This window comes from Enoplosus armatus, chromosome 5 (genome assembly GCF_043641665.1).
Source record: "Enoplosus armatus isolate fEnoArm2 chromosome 5, fEnoArm2.hap1, whole genome shotgun sequence".
NCBI classification, from domain to species: Eukaryota; Metazoa; Chordata; class Actinopteri; order Centrarchiformes; family Enoplosidae; genus Enoplosus; species Enoplosus armatus.
In genome coordinates, this window is record NC_092184.1 from 15,920,387 (window position 1) to 15,941,280 (window position 20,894).

Below are 20,894 nucleotides of genomic sequence, written 5' to 3' on the forward strand. Positions count from 1 at the left end.
AGACTCCTCTGTATCTGAAAATTAAATGAATATTTAATCTGTATTATCTGTATTTATATGTAATTTCAGTTAGTATTCATATTCCACACTTGCTTTGCATTGCAGACATTCAGATCCCAAAGTAACCAAAAATGGTATATTTGCAAATTATGTGTGAAAAAATACACTTTGCTTTTAGTTCTGTATTATTACACCATATATTTTAGTTTTTTTCCACTTGTGATGCTAACGTCTAATAACATGAAATAACGTATCAAGCACTTTTAACAGCTAAACTATTAAAAACAGCATATGTTACACTGAACTCGTTAGTCTCTAACTAAACAGATGCACTGCGTTTGACCATTCATGAATTTATTCTATATTGTAAACTAATAAAATCCCAAACAATAGACCTACTGCTGCTGGGATTTCAACAGGTTCAGAACATGTTCAACAGGTAGTAGTCTTTGTAATTTTGGGCCCTAGGACTACTCTCTGGAGAAAAAAAAGCTAAAAAAGAAAGAAAGAAAGAAATTCCTTCATTTTAATTTGTCCAAGTCAACTTTAAGAATGTTTTTATTTGTGTTCACTTGCACTGCAACATCTCCTATCATTTAGGTCAATGCATGTCCTTCACAATGAGACAAATGTTAGAGTGCCACCTAATGGACACTGTTGGTATTACTGTTGAGCAAGAAAAAAAAGATAAGAAACCCAAAAAAGAAAATCTAGAAGCATATTTCACCGTTATAAATTGTAAAGTTATTACCTGTTGTTATTACCCTGGTTCCATTCAGAAGCATGAATAGGCACAATTAACACCACGCTCTGCTATTGATGTTGTGACATGTTTTAGGAGCTCAATCAGGAAAATCATTGTAATAACTGATTCATCTGTTCTGAAGAGCTTTTCAGACATATATATATGGCTCCCTTGGTATCAGATAATTCAGCCAGTACAGTAAGTAGTCAATCTTTCATGTCTTGTGCCAAGTAAAAACAGCATGTTCGAAAAACAATAAGTTCCAGCACCATCTCTCTATTGCTTTAATCACATACATTTAGACACGGCAACAATTAAGTAACAAATTGCCATGGGAGGGATACATTGCATGTATACAAGCGCAAACAAACCTTAAATCAGTCTTTTTTTTTTGGTACATCACGTTGAGGCAGCCCTTCTTTTGCCCACTTTTGGAACCTGATCACACATCCAAACAGCGCGGGAAAGTGCACTAAACACTGCTCAATGAACAGACACTCCTGGGCTGTTTTTGTCTCGGTTACATATGAAAAGATGACCCAATAATGGAAAAACAAACAAAAACACCCAGCAACAATAAATCAGTCACTACTGCCAATGTTGAGCACCTGTTCAAAAAAAGGTGAGAAGTACCAATTCATACATAAAACAGATTTACAACATTGGTGGCCATGAATGTTTCAAGAAAAGAGGCATCAGCCATCCAACAGGTTTACTATGAGTAGAAAAATAAAACATTTGGAAAGCCAATGTTTCGCTTAGCCTCTATTCAAACTATGCAGCAGCAAAAGCAGCAACAGCCCTGGCCAATAGATTTTCTGTTGGGCTACACAAAGACACACACACACTGTCACACATACAAACATACATGCACATATTCTTTCAATGTGTAAAAATAGAAGATTGAACACAGCTAGTATATAGATAGATAAATCTACTGCTTCAGGTGGACGTTTCAAATCTGCGCTTTACCATTAACATCAATCAAGTACTTGTCTAAATCTGTTAGAGATTTATACATCTTTTTCCACTTCTATACATTTTCTATAAAACAGACATGGCTTAAATTAATTGATGATCAACAGGCCTAAAATACCTCAATTCTCCTGTGCACTTTTACAAAATCCATTTTATTTACTAAAAAAAAATAATAATAATTCCAGCAAATGAAATCAAATCGGTTGAAAGCTCACTAATGTGTCTCTGTATTGTTTGCTTGCTAGGAGAAACAGGAACCATAGGACACAGCAGGCACCCACCTGGGATGTCGGAAGTACAAATGATAGAACGACTACATTAATTAACCATCGGGGACGTGTAAGAATGATGGGCGACTGCTGCAAAGTGGCTCAAAGAAGCTAAGGAGAAGGGAATTTACATTCTGAAGCCCCAGTTGAAAAATCTCAAATTTAGTGACTGTATTCTGGTCTTAGTGCACAGTAGAAAGTACCCCTGAGTTCTAGGACAGGGTAGGTGCTTTATCATTTCGAGCACCGTTTCGGGTGGGGGGGCGGGCGATACATGCCCAGGGGTCTTCGAGGCTCTTTAGCGAATGGCAGGGCAAAATATGGTCCTGGGCTAACAGTGCTGGGGGAAGTTTGAGCTGAGAAGACGCATTATTGGGGGAATATGGTTCAGTGGATAAGGCTCTGGTATACAATGTCATGGTCATCCTTGGTCTCCCTCACCCAGCTGCAACCACTCTTTCATATGCAATCATATTTCTAAGCAGCTAACACCTTCATCACCAGGTTCTTGGGCCGGGGATATTTTCAGATTGCACGTTACATCGATTCTGTTGTTTGTACTTTCTCCTCCCTCCCTCCCTTCCTACCTTGGAGGAAACTCCCGCTCTGCATTCCTTTGTCCTACAGTTCATACAGTTTGTTCTCTGGACTGCCATGACCCATCCCTCCCACTGTTTATTTCAATGCTGATTGACACTGCTCAGTTCTCAGGTCCATAGGCTCAGTGACATGGCTGTTGCGTCACGGCCTCTCCCCCCCCCCCCCATAGCAGAAAGTAGCTGTGTTGAGGGCTGTTAGACATTAATCAATGGGAATTTTGTCTTCTAGTTCCAGTGGGCTGTCCTCAGTGAGCTCCTCATTCTTTCCCAGCTCCTGCAGCTGTTGCCGCCTCTGCACCTCTGCCTTCAGGTTCTCCAGATCCTTTTGGCTGAAAGGGAAACACCAAAAAAATAAATACTTCCCGTAGAAGAAACTTCTGGTATATCTCGACCATTTTTAATCTTTTATATTGTTTTCACTTGTGTCTCAAAACTATTAAAAAGTAACTTGTAGTAAAATTCCTTTACCTGTTGTGTGAATTTGTAAATTACAGTTGTTTTTTATAATTTTTCTTATAGTTTTTTATAACGGCCTTTGTTTTTATTTATTATATCTTCTATCCTGTATGCTGCTATGACAATGCAAACTTCCCTGCTGAGGGATTAATAAAGGATTATCTTATCTTATTTGAAGTCCTCATAAAACCTGTGCAGATGTGCCCAAAGATGTTTTCCATGCTCTATCCACATCTAATTAGCTAGATCAGGTGTTCAGTCAATCAAGCTCTTATCATCAGGCGTGAGCAGAGCACGGAAAGATGAAAAATATGCAGTGCTGGGGCTCTCCAGGACCAGGAGGAGGCGTCACTATACAAACCTCTTGTCCTCATTATCGGTTTTAAAGAAAGAGTTAACCCCTAACACAGGCCTGTTCACATATGTTTGTCAGCATGTACAGTCTAAACCTTTTGCGGCCACGTGGAAAGTATAAATTGGCTCTTGGCCTTATGTCTGCTGAAATTCCATAAAGGTTTGTGGTGTCACGTTTCTGTGTATTTGATGATACCAATAGCTACAGTCAAGTTCAAAATGAAATGGGAGTGAGAAAACAGCCATTATGGGCTGAACAAATACACAGCTGCAGTAATCCCTATCTTTGTGTGTCATGTCGAATTTCTGTTGTGTCTCGAGTCCCTGCAGGTGTTCAGAGCATTAGGTTTCTCACTTTACCTAAGCGGTATAAAGATGATGCCATTGATAATGTTGAGCTGTTCCAGGACGCTGGCCATGCTGGGAGCAGTGAACTGGAAAACAGGAGGAAATAAAAACATAGCATCACTGCTGAATGGTGGAGATGAAACAGATGGAAGCACAAACACGTCTTGACTCAGAGTGGTCACCTTGAGGGGCATGATGCTGGCGTTGGAGCCGTTCTTGTAGATCTCATTCATGGTTCTCTGCAGAGCTACAGCCTGTTGGGTCAGATACTTCAGGTACTCTGAGCTCTCCTTGGTTTTCTCATGTGTCTCGCCCATCTGAGAAGAGGAAAACAATTTCAAATTAAGATATCACTTCATCACAACTGATATAGAAATGTGTGTTAGTTCCCAGCAGTGTAGAGTCCTGAAGGGCCCACCTGGTTCTTGTAAATGGTGTAACCCTCCTTCTCGTGCTGTAGTGCAGAGCGGAACTCAGCCTTGCTCTCGTAAACCCTCGCAACCAAATGATGGCTGAAAAGAACAACAAGACGCACATAATGCAAATCATCATGTCAGTCAGTATCAAACCTATATACATATATAAAACTATATGCACATGGATGATGAGTCTCTCCCCACCTGAGGGCCACTTTGAGGGACCGGGGTCCGTGGTACTTTGTGTTGATGGTCAAGGCGTTCTCCAGGAATCTCAGCGATAAATCATACTCCATCACTCCGTGCAGCACCAGCCCGATGTTACTCTGTGGAAGGAGAGCCAAGAACAACGACGGCAGTCATTATTAGTCTGAATTGTGTTAGGAGAGCACCAAAGCTTTAAAATCAGACTGCACTCACGTCTAGCAACGCCATCTCTGGGTGGTCCTCCCCGCTAACCAACAACATGAGGTAACGGGCACGATAAAGCAGCTTCAGGGCGGTGGACAGCTGGCCATTGGCAAAGCAGTACAGAGCCAAGTGCATCTGAGAAGAGAAGGGAACAAACATACAGGTTAGATATCAAACATCTTCAGCATGAACAAAATACTTCCTACATTTGGTGCGATAACTTACATATTCTTGAATTGTGTTGGGGTGCTCAATGCCGAGGACTCTTTCACTCATCAGAACAGCCTTTTGCTGGTTGCTGAGAGCCTGTGGGTGAATACACAAATGGTCATTTAGTAACATGACACCAATCAGACACGTGTGTAAAAGTTGCAGACAAAGTAAGAGTTGCCATATTTCTGCCTACCTCAGCGTGGTCTCCCATGATGTAGTTAAGGCGTGCCAGCAGGCGCAGGCAGGCACAGATCTCTACATGCATGGCTCCGTAGACATTGTTGAAGAGGTTCAGAGCCTCGTTGATCAGCTCGCAGCCCTCCTTCAGAAAACCTGGAAATAAAAAGGAAAGTTCTGAAATGTAGTATTTTTCATTCCAAACTGTTTGTGTGTTCAGGTCTTTAAATGTTTATGAATGACTCAATCGTTTGACATAAACATGTCTCACCTTGCTGCACTTTGGCCTGTCCACTCTGGAAGAAGTGGAAGGCATCTGAGGCTTTGGGGTTCACGTGCTTCACAACAGGGAAAATATTCAGGATGTCCTCCTCTGTGAAGGCAGGCTTGTGGCGGCTGTCAAAGTTATACTCCTTTATCAGAATCTAGAAGGCAAATGAAAAAGTAGAAGAAACATCACAAAGGCGATTTGGTAAAGAGGCGTCGGGGGTCACTGTAGACTAAATGAGTGTTACCTGGATGCCAGTTTTGACTGAAATTTCTCTGAGCAGAGTGATCTTCTGGAGGCCGTATTTCTCCACCACCTGGTCCGCACTTTCACTGCACAAGAAAACATGTCAAGATAAATGGAAACGATAAAGCGTAAAAAGAGAGCTTTAACATTTGTTTCACATTAACAGATGGGGCCCCTCACCACTGTAGGGTGAAGTGATAGTAGCTCTGGGCCTCAGAGGCAATGTTCTTCCACAACTCGCTGGGCGTCAGGCTGGCCCACGCCGTGTTGTCGCCGCCACCGGGGACCCTGTTGCGACGTTTGCGGCTTTTACGACGCGACACCAGCTCGTCAGGAGGCAGGTAGGCGACAGCATCAGGAAAGGAGCTCAGGAAGCAGTTTAGGAAATGGCTTACAGCAGCAGAGAGGGCCGACAACTCCACACCCTACACGACGAGGAAAATATTTTAATCAGAATACATGTGGGTTTGTCTTTTAAAGACGCTTGATGATGTGTGTCGAAAGTCACCAACCTGGAGGTATGTCTTGAAGATATGTTTTGCACATCTGGTGATCAGCTCACTGATTCCTATTCTCTAAGGTACGGAAAAGGGAAAGGTTAGAATGACAACACAAGGACACAAAGTATGTGACAGTGGTGGTTGATTCAGGAGTTCAGACTCACATAGAAGTGCTCCAGCTGGGCTTTGGCAGGGGTCTTGTCCACAAACTCCAGAACATTGCCCAAATAACGAATATTGATGCCTCTCTGGCGCAAGGCCTCGGTCAGTGTGGCTCCATCCATGGGCAGAGCGCTGTGGTCCAAACAGTCTTTAACCTGGTCATAAAACACACATATTATACGCACGCACGCACAGTAAGGCTTTAAACTCAGATACACAACCAGAAAATTCAATGCCCCTGTATGACTTGGATCTATGGGAGTGTCTGTGTCACTGACCAGTGATGGGATCTGACAGGACACCAGGAAGGCAGCAGCATCTTTGAGAAGCTGCTTCTGCTTCTGGACATCATCTGCGCTGTCGTCTGGGAAACGCACTCCTGGTTCAACAACACACACATAGTCACTTCTGTACTTATATTCTCCTATGAACAAGTGTCATTCACTCTTTTATCACTCCAGAGATAATTAAGAGCCAAATGTGCTAAAAATGTCTACAAGCAAGAAAGAAATTAGACACTGACACATCTGGATGAAATACTACAGTTATCTCATGCGCTCTTCAACTACAAGAGTAAGAGTTTCATTGTTTTCTAAAGTTATACACTGCAGTTTTACCAGTGTATTACAGACGCTTTCCGCTTCTCTGATTTGTGGGTGTAACACTGAGCACTGGTCACTGGATATCATTTTTGTGACAGGTTTGTCTTGAAACAAGCTTTGATTTCAGTCTGTTTTGACATGTCCTAAAGCTGCCCTAAAATCTTCTCCATGTATCATCACTCATCAGCCTGAATAACAGGAATTAAACTAGTGGTCTAAAATGGGAGTGCTGCAGCTTTTGGTTTTAGGTTTCATGCCCGAGAAGAAAAATTTCTCAACCAACATTTCTCAATGTGGTGAAAAATATTTGATTCTTAACTGCCTCCTTTTTATGGCTTCATAGCTTATTTCAATATCAATAAAACATGTTGTATATACAGCTTTCATTGTTCACACACTGTAAAGTTATTGTCAAGCTTTTTCATAGTCGATATATATGATCAATCATCCTTGTCGTGCTTACCTGGGGAGAAGATGTCAGGGTTGAAGCGAATGTCAAAAGACGTGTTGCTGATGGAGCCTACCGCCTTGCAGGCATTGAGGACTACCTCACGGCTTTTGGGATCTGTTTGTGATGAGGATTGCATACAAGGAAAAGATGCAAAAATGTTAAAAGTTATGGCGACAGACACATCATGTCAACAGATCTGAAAAGTGACAGTTTGAACCATGTCCACATTAAGCCAGTTCTGTTTTCTCAGCTCTTTTTAGTATATATGGGGGAAAACAGAGATATGACAGCTGTGGCTCAATAATGTAAAGAAGCCAATTTTCAGTCACCTCCAACTCTGTGTCATCACATGCCAAAGTTGATGATATATAGATAGTATCATTGATCTTTTCCAGACAACTTCGATCATAAAATAGTGATTTGAGAAGCTCACTGTAGACATGGCCTTATTAGAGTACCCACCACCATTTCAAAGCTGTCAATAAACAACCACAAACACCACAGATTAGGGTCAGCCTGTTTGACAAGCATATTACTGTGATTTAGCATCAAGTGAGCAGCACACAAATCATCGAACACAAGATTATTTCTGCATTCCAACACACATTTGGATTAATGGACATTCAGTTTATTAGGTCAAATCCCACAGCAACGGCAGGAACAGTAAGAGATGGTTGATTTGGGGGCCAACACTCGTCCCCTTCTGCAGGCTGAGGACTGAGCAGGGACCGCTAGCCTGGTGGAAAGAAGCCACTACAACAGTACTTGATACTTTAATGCTCTACCTGATACTCTACTGCTCTAATGCTACGGACACGCATACAAAGGCACTTTCTAAAATTAGCTGCGTCTGTGACTTTTTCTATGCAATTATCCACCAGAGTAGCTCTCCCTGCGTTGTCCTGGCCTCATGTTTTGGGGGACTTTTGGACATACCAATACAAGATCCATCTTCGGCAACTAAGGTCTCCGCCAGCTCTTTGGCCTGAGCTAATCCTGGAATACTTTCCTCAAGCTCCTTACCCTCCAGTGGGCTCTTGCATTCCCCATTCTGGGTGGCTGCGAGGTCTAGAGGCCCGTTTGTGGCAGGCTTCGGGGAGTTTTCTACACCGTCAGTCGCTGCCTGTGAGGCAGCAGAGGTGCTGTTGTCTGTCTGGCTCGTGTCGTCCGTGGAGACCTCTGTTGCACTGGGAGAGTCGGATGTAGTGTTCTGTGTCTGGGTTGTATCAGCATTGCTTTCTGAGGTTGTTTCAGCAGTTTCTGTGATAGCAGGTATATTAATCTTAGTGTCCTTGTTTGATTTCTGTTGCATGAGCTGCAACGCCGCCATCTTCATGAAGAGAAGATATCTGGGGAGGGACAGAATCGGTTAGCACATGTAGAAACCTCCTGATGATGGAAATGTGTTGATGCACAACAGCGCAGTCGCCTACCTGTGCTCAACAAACGCCTCGATGAGCTCCTGACGTAGACAAGCCAGGCGGTGGCGGTGCTGGCGGGGGAAGCCTTGGCGCTGACTCTCTGGAGGCAGCTCCTCTCCATCCACAGGCAGGAAGTTGAGGTCAGGAGGGAAGGTACGGAGAAGGTCCAGGATATAGTGGCGGCCATCATTTCCGATGATGCCCTTACACTCGACAGAAGAGCACAGCTCCACGGTCTCGTTGTTCTCGTTCAGCACGCTGTGCTTCTGGACCTACAATTTACACCCAGTAAATGGCTAAATTAACTTGTTGAAGTGACAAAGGATCTGAATACAAAGTATCTCTGTAACAGTGTGTTGGTTGGTGTGTCCCAGTCTGTCTGTGGCTCTAAGTCACAGGCCCAATTGTTCCTACTGAAGACATAAAGCTTTTAATAAGGTCACAAATAATACTTTCATTTTTAATGAGATGATAATTACTTTTTCACAAAGGAGTAAATGATATGTTTGTTGGGGACTATTAGTCTATTAGGCGCTCTAGTGAATATTTACTACAGCAGGATGTGTGTGTGGGAGTGACTCATGAACATGGGCACTGTGGTGTACTCAGGCACCCAGTGTAGTGGTGTGACTCATTGATGTGTCTTTAAAATTTTTGGAATATTAATGGAGGTCACAGAGGAGTAAGATATATCAGACTACGGAGAAAATACTTATTAGTCGGATCAATTCATTCTTGGTTTTGGTCTTTTCATGGGATTTGTTGACAACAAGAATAGAATATCAGACTTATTTAACACAAAAAAGTATGTACTGTGAAATAATTGGATTATCCTCAAGTTAAATCATCACTTGAGTGGAGACAATAGTCGTGTTACTGACCTTGAGTGGCCTGCTGGTCTTCTCCAGCAGCTCCAGGTATTTGCTGTGAGACACAACCGTCTTTCCAAAGTCAATGGAGCCGTAGATGACACTCTGCTCCTGCTCACGCTCCAGGATACCAGGGATGATGGACTGGGCGGTGACACGGTAGCCTCTGTAGTCCACCACTACTGTCCCCAGAGTGTACAGACCCTCCACATCCACCGCCCCGTAAGCCCGTACTCCATTCAAGTCATTGGTGGGTGCCGCGTGGGCGGCGGCATCTCCACCCAGCTCACGATAGTGGTCCCGCACATCGAAGCCCAGGCTAAAGAAGATATTGTTCCAGATGAACATCTGCATGCGTGTTTCTTCACCGGGGTTGATGGCCATTACATTGCCATCAATGACCGCCATGGCGCCTCGAGTGGCAGCTGCTGCAAAGTCACTGTGGACCTACAGGAGAAAACAAAGGAGGTATTAGTAATTTAGAAGAAGAAGCTGTTACACATTAAAAAGCTACACATTTACACATGACATTGGCATCACATTGCCCTTTAGCAGAGTCAGTCAGCAGTTTGGGTGATTCAGTATCATCTGCTCTGCACTGTTGATTGTGTAAAGGCAGATTCTGTGCTTGATTTAACCTGAAGTGCATTCACACAACAGGACATAAAGACCACATACCTTGAATATGGCCCTCTCCCTCAGCAGGCGTTCAGGCAGATTCTTCCGGGGCAGCTCTCTGGTGGTCTGCAGCTCCTCATTCCAATCTCTGGTCTGAAGACATATGGAAACAAAACACCTTAATACTGGAAAAAAGTTACATTATTTGCCTGCCTGATGTGCTGCTGGGTTCAGCTGTGCCCACCTGTCCAGGTATGTGCTCCTCATAGCCCAGGCGGGAGGTGTAGGCGTCCTCAGCTCGAACACAGTCCATGGCGTGGTCTACCTGCGGAGCTGTCCAGTTGTACAGCTGGAAGGGTGTGGCTATCCTCTCAAACGGGTGTCTCTGGACCCTGCAGCAAAAAGAAAAGAAAAGAAAAGGCATCACTTCTGTCATCTCTTTTCGTACATCTCGGGCAGTTTGTCTGAAGTTTGCTTTTTGTATTCCCACATCACCAAAATCATAACTAATCGATGACGAGAACCACAGAGTCCTCGACCATATTTCTTGTTATTATTTTGTCTCGTTTAGTTTGTTTTCTTATTGTGCTATAAGACTTTGACCTCCTGCATCCTGGCCAGATCTGGAGTGTAATAGAGAATAGATGTGTTCATACCTGGTTAAATAAAGTTAATGAATGAATGAATGAATGAACTTTAGAATGATCACAGAAAAGAAGCACTTGAAAGAGAAATCTAACAATAGTAAAGAAGAGAAGCTTTTGTACAGTACTGAGTGAGTAGATGGTGGATCACAGGGAGACACTAAGGTATGTTTTCATGCTACCACAGAGGATGAGCATTGACTTTGTTGCTTCAAATTACACACAATACAGTGATTCCGTATGAAGGGGAGTTGACCACTGGCAGGAGAAAAAGAAATTTAGGGAAACTAAAAGGCAAAGAGATGTTTTTACCGTTTCTTTTGCAGGGCAGTGAAGTTCTTCTTGAAGGCAGGGCTGATCTGGCTCAGCAGCTCCACCAGTGAATGGCTCAGGAAGCTGGGATTGGCTGGCTTAGGGTTGAAGGTGTAGGTAGTAGATCTGGTATATACACAGACACACATCAACATTATTATTCACATTATTATGTGTTACAAATAACAAATATTTGTGTCACTGACAAGGGAGAGCATTTATTGCCATGACTGCCACAGTCTACTAACTGGAGGGAAAAACCTTAACTAATAACATCTGGATGGTTTTAATTTAGGGAGGTAGCTCTGCCAATTTTCCCCAACAGACGCACTTCTTGATGTTGTTAGAAACAGAAAGATAAACATGCTCCAAACACCACCGCATCTTTCCCATTTCTACTTTCCAATGTAATCCAATTAGACCTCATTAATTTGACTGTTAAGCCCTCGCTGGCATCTAAAACTAATCCAAAATTAGGATCCTGACACTGTTAATATACCACTGCTTGTGCTTGCATCTCTATCAGCGCTTATCGCTCCGTCTTCTGTTACTCACAGTAGCACCTGCACTTGTGATCAGTTAATCACGGCTTGACTGCTGTCAAATATCTTCACTTAATGGCGTCTTGAATGGTGAACACTATGCAGCACTGCGAGTCGCTCTGCATACTAGTGACTGCCAAACACTTGTGTATAAACTATGTACGAAGAGATTATGGAGCTTAATGGCAGAGAGTCCACTGCAGTGAAAACATAAAGAAGCTATAAGGAGATACGAGGATGAGATGTTGACTGACTGGTTGAGGTAGAAGCCGCGTGTAGAGGCAGTGACGCTGACATGGCGCTCCTCCACAGTTACCATGTACAGATACATGAGGTCCCCGTGCATCTTCCTGTTTCCGGGTGGAGGGTTCCACCCACTCATGGTCAGGACCTTCAGGCACTGCATAGGCTGTTGGGGGTGTTAAAACCATTAACCAAAGGAAAGAATTTAAAAATTCATCGCTTATTCGACTACTGAGTCTTTCAGTTTGTGTTTGGCTTTCCCTATAAATGGTACTGTTTGAAAGAGAATATACAATTTCCCCATGCCGGACAACATATAGGGTGCTGCCTCTCACCTTCCAGTCCTTGTTCTGTGGCTGGAGGGGCACCAGGGGGCGATCTTTGCTGCCGGGCAGGATGTGCTCTGGGGGGGTACAGTCAATCTGCTCCAGCTCATTGCCCTTTTTCTTCCGCTTACCACTATCTGCAGCCACATGAAAACAAGCAAGGTGAACTGTGAAGGTCTGTAGTCTACCTGCATGTCGCTACATCCATACACGACACAAGCTGTGCATCTACCCTAAACGTCTCACACAGTGTCATACCTCCGAGGTCTCCATCAGTGAAGATGCTGAGGAAGGAGAGGGAGTTGCAGTCCACTCCGTTGTAGGCGTCCGAGGGGTCCAGACTTTTCAGCAGGTCTCTGATGTGGCGCACGTGGATGCGGGCCTCGCGCACTGTGTAGGGCTCTGGAGAAAAAAGAAACAAAAGAAACCCAAAAGGTATAAATAGCAGACAGTGAGCAGTTTGACAAGTAACAGATGAGGCTAATGAACACGTAATGAAATATAACTCAATTCACTTTAGTCTTTGCCAGCAAATCATTAAAGCTCAAATCCATAATGTAGTTTTAATTAATTAATACATCTATGCTATATGTATATGTATGGTGGTGAAACACTAACATCACATTTATTGTGGCTGATGTTGAGAAATGTTGAACAGGTTTGTCAGGTTGCACCTGCCAATGTTGTCTGACGTCACCTTGATTTATGGTATATTTGTTTTCTCACTCCTTTGTTAGTCAATGACATTTTTATCGTATACCAACAATGATGAGGTGAAATGCAACCCTAGATGCTTTGCAATCTTTGCTGTAGTTTCAATATGTAGAAGGTTGCAGTCTGCAGCCTGCAGTTTTAAGTTCATGCTTGACAGACATTTCATGATCAGCTACTTATTCTTTCAGTGAGTACTCCACATACCTGTCTAAAACAATCTAAGTAATGTGATAACAGCTTGACCTTTCCAAGTACCTCAAACATATTTCAGCTTTATAACTTTTCCTCTTTGTACCACAAGAGCAAGACAAACCCCAAGTGTGAATAAAAGCCTCTGAATCTGACCTTCCACCACTTTGAGCAGCGAGCCCTCCTGCAGGCCCTCAATGGACTTGAGCTCAGCAAAGTTGTCCAGCACATTTCCATCCAGCTGCAGGGAGAAGCAGGTGCGGTGGCAGGTGTCCTCGCGGTCCATCAACACCTGATGGATCTCCTGTACCATTTCCTGGGGAGAGACCTGATGTGGGGGAGGGAGATGAAATGATGTAGGTAAGTACAGCTCCAGAAATATGTAGCTTGAGGTACAGTGCTTGCTTTGGTTCAGCTGAATTGTCTGTATTTTCTAGTTTGAAAACACTGCTTACATATTTTTCATGTTCACAGTGTAGCCCGGTGTTCAGACCAAAGACAAACCTTTGAACCAGTACCTGTTCAATTTCATATGATCTAGAAAGGCCAGTTGTAGTACTTGTTTGAAAGGTCATCTGACACAGCGGTTTATAATGTTATGAGACAGGACTTCACAACTCTGGAAAGTTATCATGGAGGGAATAAATGATTTCTCTGTCGTGGCAATCACCAGCTCAATGGCAGAAACACACAGTTCAGGTTGCTTGTGAAGAGCCAATACCTGCAGGTCAAATGGCTCTGTTCCAGGTGCCTGGATCTTAACAGTGAAGCCTGTGTCCTGGATCACTATCACTTCCTGTTCGTTAGACTCCTCTCCGCCGTCCGCCTCACCGTTCCCATCCTGCTTTGATTCTGCGTCCTCCGCGTGGCCATGAGCCCCGTCACCATTCACCATGGTGGTATCTTCACTGTGCCCTGCAATGGAAGAGACACAGAGGGTCATCAGTGAACATCTTGTGATGGAGAATTTGACTCAGAAACAACACAATACAGCCAGAGAACTACAGCCTAAATCTTTAATGACTATCAGATGTGTTGTGGACAAAAAGCTCTGTTCTCTACAGAGAACAATCTACAGCTGTCATTAGTTAATAATATGATCAACAGGGACACCACCTTCAGGCAGTCAGCCATGCAAAGCAAGTCATCCCGACAACAGAAACACCAGACTGTTTTCTACAACATGAAAACACAGAGACGCTGCCAGGCAGCCAGGTCACAAACAAAGCACACAGACCCAGAGGCTGGATGACCTTACCAATGACCTTATGAAATATTTATTAATGGGTGAACAGAGCCGACAAAGCTCAGCTACAGTATGCTAGTGCCGTGGTGGTGCTACATTTAATTTAAATACAAACGAAGACTCCAAGACTTGACTTTCATAAATCATCAACTGTACGAGCATTATCTCTACAAACTCTTCCAAAAAGTTGCAACTGAATAAAAACGTTTGACAATAAGTAACCCGGCGTTCTTTTTGGCTGATCTAGATATAAAGTTCATCATTTCCAACACCAACCTGCTGAAACCAACACTGTTGCAACACTGGAGGGAGCTTAGCCAGGGAGCCTTGAGGGGTTGAATACAAAAGATTTCAGTATTCACAAGAAGGAATTATTGGTCACTTGCATGGCTGATTGTGGCAAATACAATACCTGCAAGTCAGCTATTAACCATTCAGCGGCTGCCCTTACTCCTTTATGGACATTCAATCTCTTACTCATTATCTTGATAAAATAAGCATGACGTGAAAAATCTGAGCTAATGAATGAAGACCTGATCTCATAACACAAATTATGCATGCATTATATTTCCCACCTTTTCTAGAGTAACAGTTAAGGTGAGAAAAAAAATTAATAAGAATGAGGTTCTCGGGTACATTAATTCAAAGGAGCAGGGCCAAGGATGTGGGTGTCAGACACCTGTTTTCTCTCACTGGGACACAACTGCTGCCAGCCAGCCTGTCCTTGCTCACTGTCAAGGGTAAACAGCTTCAGGGTTACTGAAGAGAAGGGGCCAGAGGGAGGGGTGGGGCCCCATAACTGGACCACGACCCTGGGTGGGAATGAACGCTATGAAATGGTGGAAGAGCGGCGGAGAGAAGGGCAACCGGCCACACTCAGACCAACAAATGCAACAGCTTCAGAGCAGACTAATAATGTTACAAACCAGAAGAGCATGAGCGCTTGGTGTCAAGTGTTTCAGTGTAGCTGTCTGTTTTCAGTATCAGTACAGAAGCATTTCATTTCTTATCAGATCTGAGCTCTGTCTGTTGAAACAGAGTTTACAGCTGTAATTGTAACTGATTTTTTGGCCACGTGGAGGCAGCAGAAGTTGACATTAACATACAATCACCTTACAAGTTAGTGAATATGGTGGCTTGTTAGCAAACAGTTGCTTAATGACACATAACATAGCATTAACTTAGAGTTGTTTCTGTCCAATATTCACTCCTTTTTGTTCTATTTTTGCTCTGTTTTTGGTCTCCACACCTCCGCAGGGAAATATCTGGCTCTTTAGCAGCTAAATACTCCAGTATGTTCACCAGCTAGTCGCTAAATGTGTCTGTTGTTTGGTGCAGAGCGGATAGTGTACAGTGGGTTTTTAGAGACTGCTATGGCCCAAAACTACATTTTGAGAGCAGTGAGAGTGAACCAAAACAATAAAGTAGCGGGCCAGACAGCTAAATAATGAGCTGACACTCACTATAAAAGCTCGGCAAAGCCGAGGAGAGCTGCAGAATCAGGTGATAATCCTCTGTAGGTTCATCACTACGAGCGACATCTTTCACATTGTTTTCACATTGTCTTCATAGTTTAACTACTAACTTATTCCAATAAATTGTGGTTCGGTTACAAGAGAACTAATGTGTGGAGGTGGTGTGGTGAAATGAGGAATATCAAGTTTTTAGCAAGTAGCAAGGCAAGAGTACAAAGTGCCAGAAGCAATGTGACTGATGAGGCAATCCAGCAGCCGATGTGTTGCAAAATTGACCCATTTTGCGCCACAGTAATGGAAGAAAGTCCAGTAGGAGGAGAGAAGGGAATGGTTTAACAATGAACAGGACAAATCTCATGTCCGCAGTCGTTTTAAAGGAAGGAAGGAAACAGAAATTAAGATGTAGTCAAGATTTTTCTTTGATGTACTTCCTGTTGAAATGAGAGATGGTGGTGAATGTTGAGACAGCAGTTTAATATGGTCTGATGGGAGAGCCAGGATCACCCAAAATCTGACGTTTCTGGTTATCTTTTTTTTGTTTAGGAATATTCAGAGTGGAGGCTTTTTGTTTTTATTAAAAAGGTGTATTATTACTATACATTTTCAAAGGAAACCATACATGCCTAAATTCAACACCAGCATGCAAGGCTGAGGGAAATGATAATGTGTATCATGGAAAGATAGATATTTGCCAACCATCAGAGAAATTACATACAGTTCCTACTGAGGTGGCTCTCCCTGTAATATCTGTATTAGGCTGATTGAGCATGATTGTTATACGACAATATTGGATTTATCAGATTTTTTAATCATTGTGATTAAGTATCACAGGTATTTAATTAACTTGATTGGCTGAAAACAGATATTCCCATCTAAGTCTCTATCTATTTATCAATCAATAAACCATCAGAAAGTATTCAGTATATTTTATGTTTTAAATCACACACTGTTAAGGAGCAAAAGAAAGAAAGAGCAAATGCTTCACTTTCTATTGTGACCTTAATTATCACCCGGTCTGTTTACACAAATTCAACTCAGCATTAAATTCTTAAATCCTCGTTAAAACCCAACTGGCCAGCTTGATTTGGTACCAAAACCAAATCAACTCCCCATCAGTAATTGGCATTTTATCTATTTTTATTTGCAACGGCTCTTTCAACCAAAATCATTAAGCAGCGGGGTAAAGATTGTCAGGACTTGTGATTGGACAGTTACGTGCAGGGCACGGGGTGAAGGCAAGGAATCAATGAAACAAGGACACCAATCAGGAAAAGACAGAAGAGAGGCAAAAACCAGACACAATGAAACCCTAAAGTCACTGTTTACACAGTGACTGACCCACTAAACCTTTCTCTGAATAAAACTGCCAGCTCATAGTGATAACTCTTCTTTCAGATAATTTGACATTTAGAAATCAGCTTTTCTTTAGTTCATTACCACATCCCACTTCTCTTGATAACAACAAAATAATAAATCCAGGAGCCAGCTATCTATCCACTCTGCACCCCTTGACATGGGGACCCTGGTGGCTGCCATGGCAACATTAACCAGCCAGACAACCCTGAAAAACAACAACAACAACAACAACACACAAGGTCCATCTGTAATCATGTTTGCTGCACCACAAGGTGGCAACCTCCTGGTGGACAGACGGACCCTGAGTCAAGCATCTGAAGACAAGTTCTGTCTTTATAAATGAATCAATAAACACTCGCCAGCAACAAATGACAACAACATTCCTCAACTCTAACATATAACGTAATGAGAGCATGTCTTAAGGATTGTTTTGTGGTAACGTACATTGAGTTTAAGTGAATCAATTAGTCAATCAACATTGATCAATTGATTAATAATTTCAAGGCATTTACAAGTTAAAATGCCAAATATACTCTGGTTTCAGCTTCTCAAATATGAGGATTTGCTGCCTCTCTCTGTTTTACATCACTGTCAATTTAATATCTTTTAGTTTTCAACTTTTGATTAAACTAAATAAGCATTTTAAAGATTACATCTTGGGTTCTGGGAACTTGTGAGGGGCATTTCACAATTTTTTGACATTTTTAAAACTAAAAAAGATTCATCAAAAATATCTGGCATGTTAATTGATAATGAAAATAATCATAAGTTGCAGCTCTACACTATAAAAATGCATAGGGAAACCAAAAAAGCCAGATGTTTAACATGACCTATTGATTTGTGGTCTACACCTGGGGGTCTGGATCCCCACATGGGGTGGCAAGATATATATAAAGTACTGCACAGTTGATTCTCTTCAGGCCTCCATACTCAAATGAAACAGTCAACATGAGTCGCATGTAGATGTTCTTTTATATTAAAAAAAGGGTCACAAGCTGTGGTTTAGGAGCCATTGCTATAGATGATGAATACAGTAGCTTTGACTGTGGACTGGTGAGGAAGACATCCAGCCAGGAGAGGATTAGTATCAGGGTGTCAGTGATACCTGGGATGAACCAGGTTACTTACCCCTAACAGTGACCCTCACCTTGATCTGTCTGCTCTGCCGTGTGCTGCTAGTATGTCCTGTTACAACTCTGCACTGACAGTCCAGTATTATCCTTCATATCAGACATGTTTAACCCGTCAATCCTGTTGCTTTCCCCATACAGTTTTACTGCAAATTCTCGGGTTGATTTATTAATAATTTAGGCCATAAAATGTCCATTCCTTAAATGCAAGATGACAGCATCAGGATGGTGGTTTCGTCCGACTTACTCTTAAAAACTAAGTATATTACGTTTATTATCACATAAGACAAAGAAAAGCAGCAAATTCTCACAATTCAGATGATGGGACCTGAGAATATGTGGCATTTCACATAAAAAAAGTAAAGCTAAATTGTTAATTAATTATCCAAATAGATGCAAATCACTGTGTGACCACTGACTAATATTTTCAGCTGTAAATTCGAGCATCCACTGGTCCATGTGGGCTTGTGGAGGGACTGCACATAAAATAAGTCATCATCCAACCAAATAACCAGAAGAATAACCAGCACAGCAGTTAATCCACAAAGCAGCACAAGCTCATTCCCTGACATGTATAGAAGTAAAGACACTCTCGCCTGTGTTTTCTTATGAAATGACACAGACAGAGAGAATTCAAGGTCCCACATGTGACACACACACAGCCAGGCTTGCAGCAGTGACTTTTGGTGCTCTAGAAGTTGTGTAACGTTAACTTAACCGGCTGACAGTCCACGTCTCCGTTAAATCTACCGACAACTCCGTGCTGTTGCTCCAATGCGAGCCGCCGCCACTACTTTTTATCTTACTGTATACTCACCAGCTTACACGGCTGTTCATGTATTATTAGCGTAACCTTCCCTCTCACTGTGCATGCACCATCATGACTTTTTCTACTTCAGCCAGCTTCCGCTTCCCGGTCGAGGAGGGACACTCGATCTAATCTTCCGCGGCGGGGGAGGAGTGGGGGCCGGTTAGAGTGTTACCACCGACCGCCGGGCACTTCATCCAGCTGACATCTCTTGAAGTGCACTTTTACGTTTAAAAAACGAGATAACGAATCTTTCACACAGCTAATCGGACACATATCCCGTAGATAAAATAACTCCATGTGTACGAACCCCCCTGTGTTCATGTGAGCAGTGTGCAGCTCCACTGAAGGTGACCTTCAGTTCATTCCTCTGTCATGCTGTTACCGAACATGTGCGTCAATACGAGTTAGCACAACACAAGCTGCTGCATTGTGTCAAGTGAAAAAAATATGTGCTATGCAGCCGGTTTATGTTTCACTGGAAAACACCAGTTTTCAGTGCCTGTGCTCGTCTTTATAGGGCATGACACGACGCGCTGACAGTGACAACAGCGGCTGCTTGCTATTTAGCTAATTAGCCAGTGAGCTAACTAGCTGCATACTCAGTGAAGAGGCTGATGTTAGCATACCGGCTAAATTGTTTGGGTCAGCCTGGTTCGCTTGCACTACATGCTAATAGCTATGACCCATGGATATAGAATGGATATGATCCTGTGAAGGTTGCTAGCTTGCAAATTAGCACAGAGGAGTCGAGACATAGCCATTACTAAATCCAGACAGCTAATTAGCAGATGCTGCTAGGTGCAAGGTGGACCCTCTAAACTTGGAGAGGCTACCAAGGAGATGGTTGGGAGGAGGAGGAGGGGGGGGGAGGCAACCCCCACAGACCACCACCTTGGGTTTGAGGACTTTTAAGTCACATAACAAAGCATTGAGATAAATGTCACCAACTTTAGTGAATGCTATGCAAGAAAACACTGAATAAACCACAATAAAAACTGTTAATGCACAGGGATAGTGGCTGTATGAAGTTTTACTGTTACAGTATGTATCATGATGGGTCAGTGTAGTTATTATGTGTGTTAGGTGTTATAACAGCATATATAAATCAGCCTGCTGCAGAGTCTCACCACAACCGCAGGAATCCTTCAGACGCGTCTTGCTGGTTTCTTTGCTATCCTGGGCTCCATCCCCGGCTTCATCCGCAAGATCAACCGGATTACAGTTAGGCACTGACGCCGGGATGTCATCTGTCTTGCTCACCATGGTCGGCAGTCAGTGTGGCAACAGAAATCCCCCAGCAGCGTTGCTTGAATATGCGAATCTGTAAAAGAAATACAAAAATCTGCTTCTCCGGCTAACGCAGGCTAGCTGGCTACATGCGAAGGGTACAAGCTTACAAAAACAAGTCTACCTAGGAAGGACAGTGCTGTACATGGTGGTGATCACACGTGGTGTTCCTCCTCCCCTCCTCTTGACCTCTTTGCCTTTGCGTCGCACTTCCACACCCACTGAGCGTGGCGCTACGGAAAGCCACATGCGTCAAATCGTTGTTTTTTTTTCCTTTTACAAACTCCTCTTTGAGTTTTTTGTTTTTTTTGGGTTTTTTTTACATTTGTCTTCTGCATTGGAAGATAAAGGGGGAACAATGGCTGCAGGGAAATACAAAGTCATCACAAATACTGTTATTAACACCACAAGTAGTGATTTAATTGACTGAACTTTGACAGTTTGAGCCTGTTTGATTGCATCAGCTCCACCACACTGTGAGAGTAGTAGTAGTAGTAGTAGTACTGACATGATTAC

General features: G+C 42.9%; 1 protein-coding gene across 1 annotated transcript; it reads right to left on the minus strand.

Moving 5' to 3' along the window:
* Nucleotides 1-1,005: 1,005 nt before the first annotated feature.
* Nucleotides 1,006-20,401, minus strand: cluha (clustered mitochondria (cluA/CLU1) homolog a). Its single transcript, XM_070905426.1, has 28 exons — nt 20,219-20,401; nt 13,795-13,988; nt 13,230-13,401; nt 12,429-12,572; nt 12,180-12,307; nt 11,856-12,010; nt 11,060-11,185; nt 10,348-10,495; nt 10,164-10,256; nt 9,498-9,932; nt 8,629-8,888; nt 8,382-8,544; nt 8,132-8,204; nt 7,208-7,309; nt 6,421-6,521; nt 6,145-6,297; nt 5,993-6,055; nt 5,661-5,905; nt 5,482-5,566; nt 5,238-5,391; nt 4,983-5,122; nt 4,802-4,882; nt 4,586-4,711; nt 4,370-4,491; nt 4,168-4,261; nt 3,932-4,066; nt 3,762-3,835; nt 1,006-2,920 (listed from the first exon to the last, which is right to left on the minus strand). Exons 1-28 carry the CDS (start codon nt 20,352-20,354, stop codon nt 2,794-2,796), a joined length of 4,029 nt encoding a protein of 1,342 aa, XP_070761527.1. The 5' UTR covers nt 20,355-20,401; the 3' UTR covers nt 1,006-2,793.
* Nucleotides 20,402-20,894: the final 493 nt, after the last annotated feature.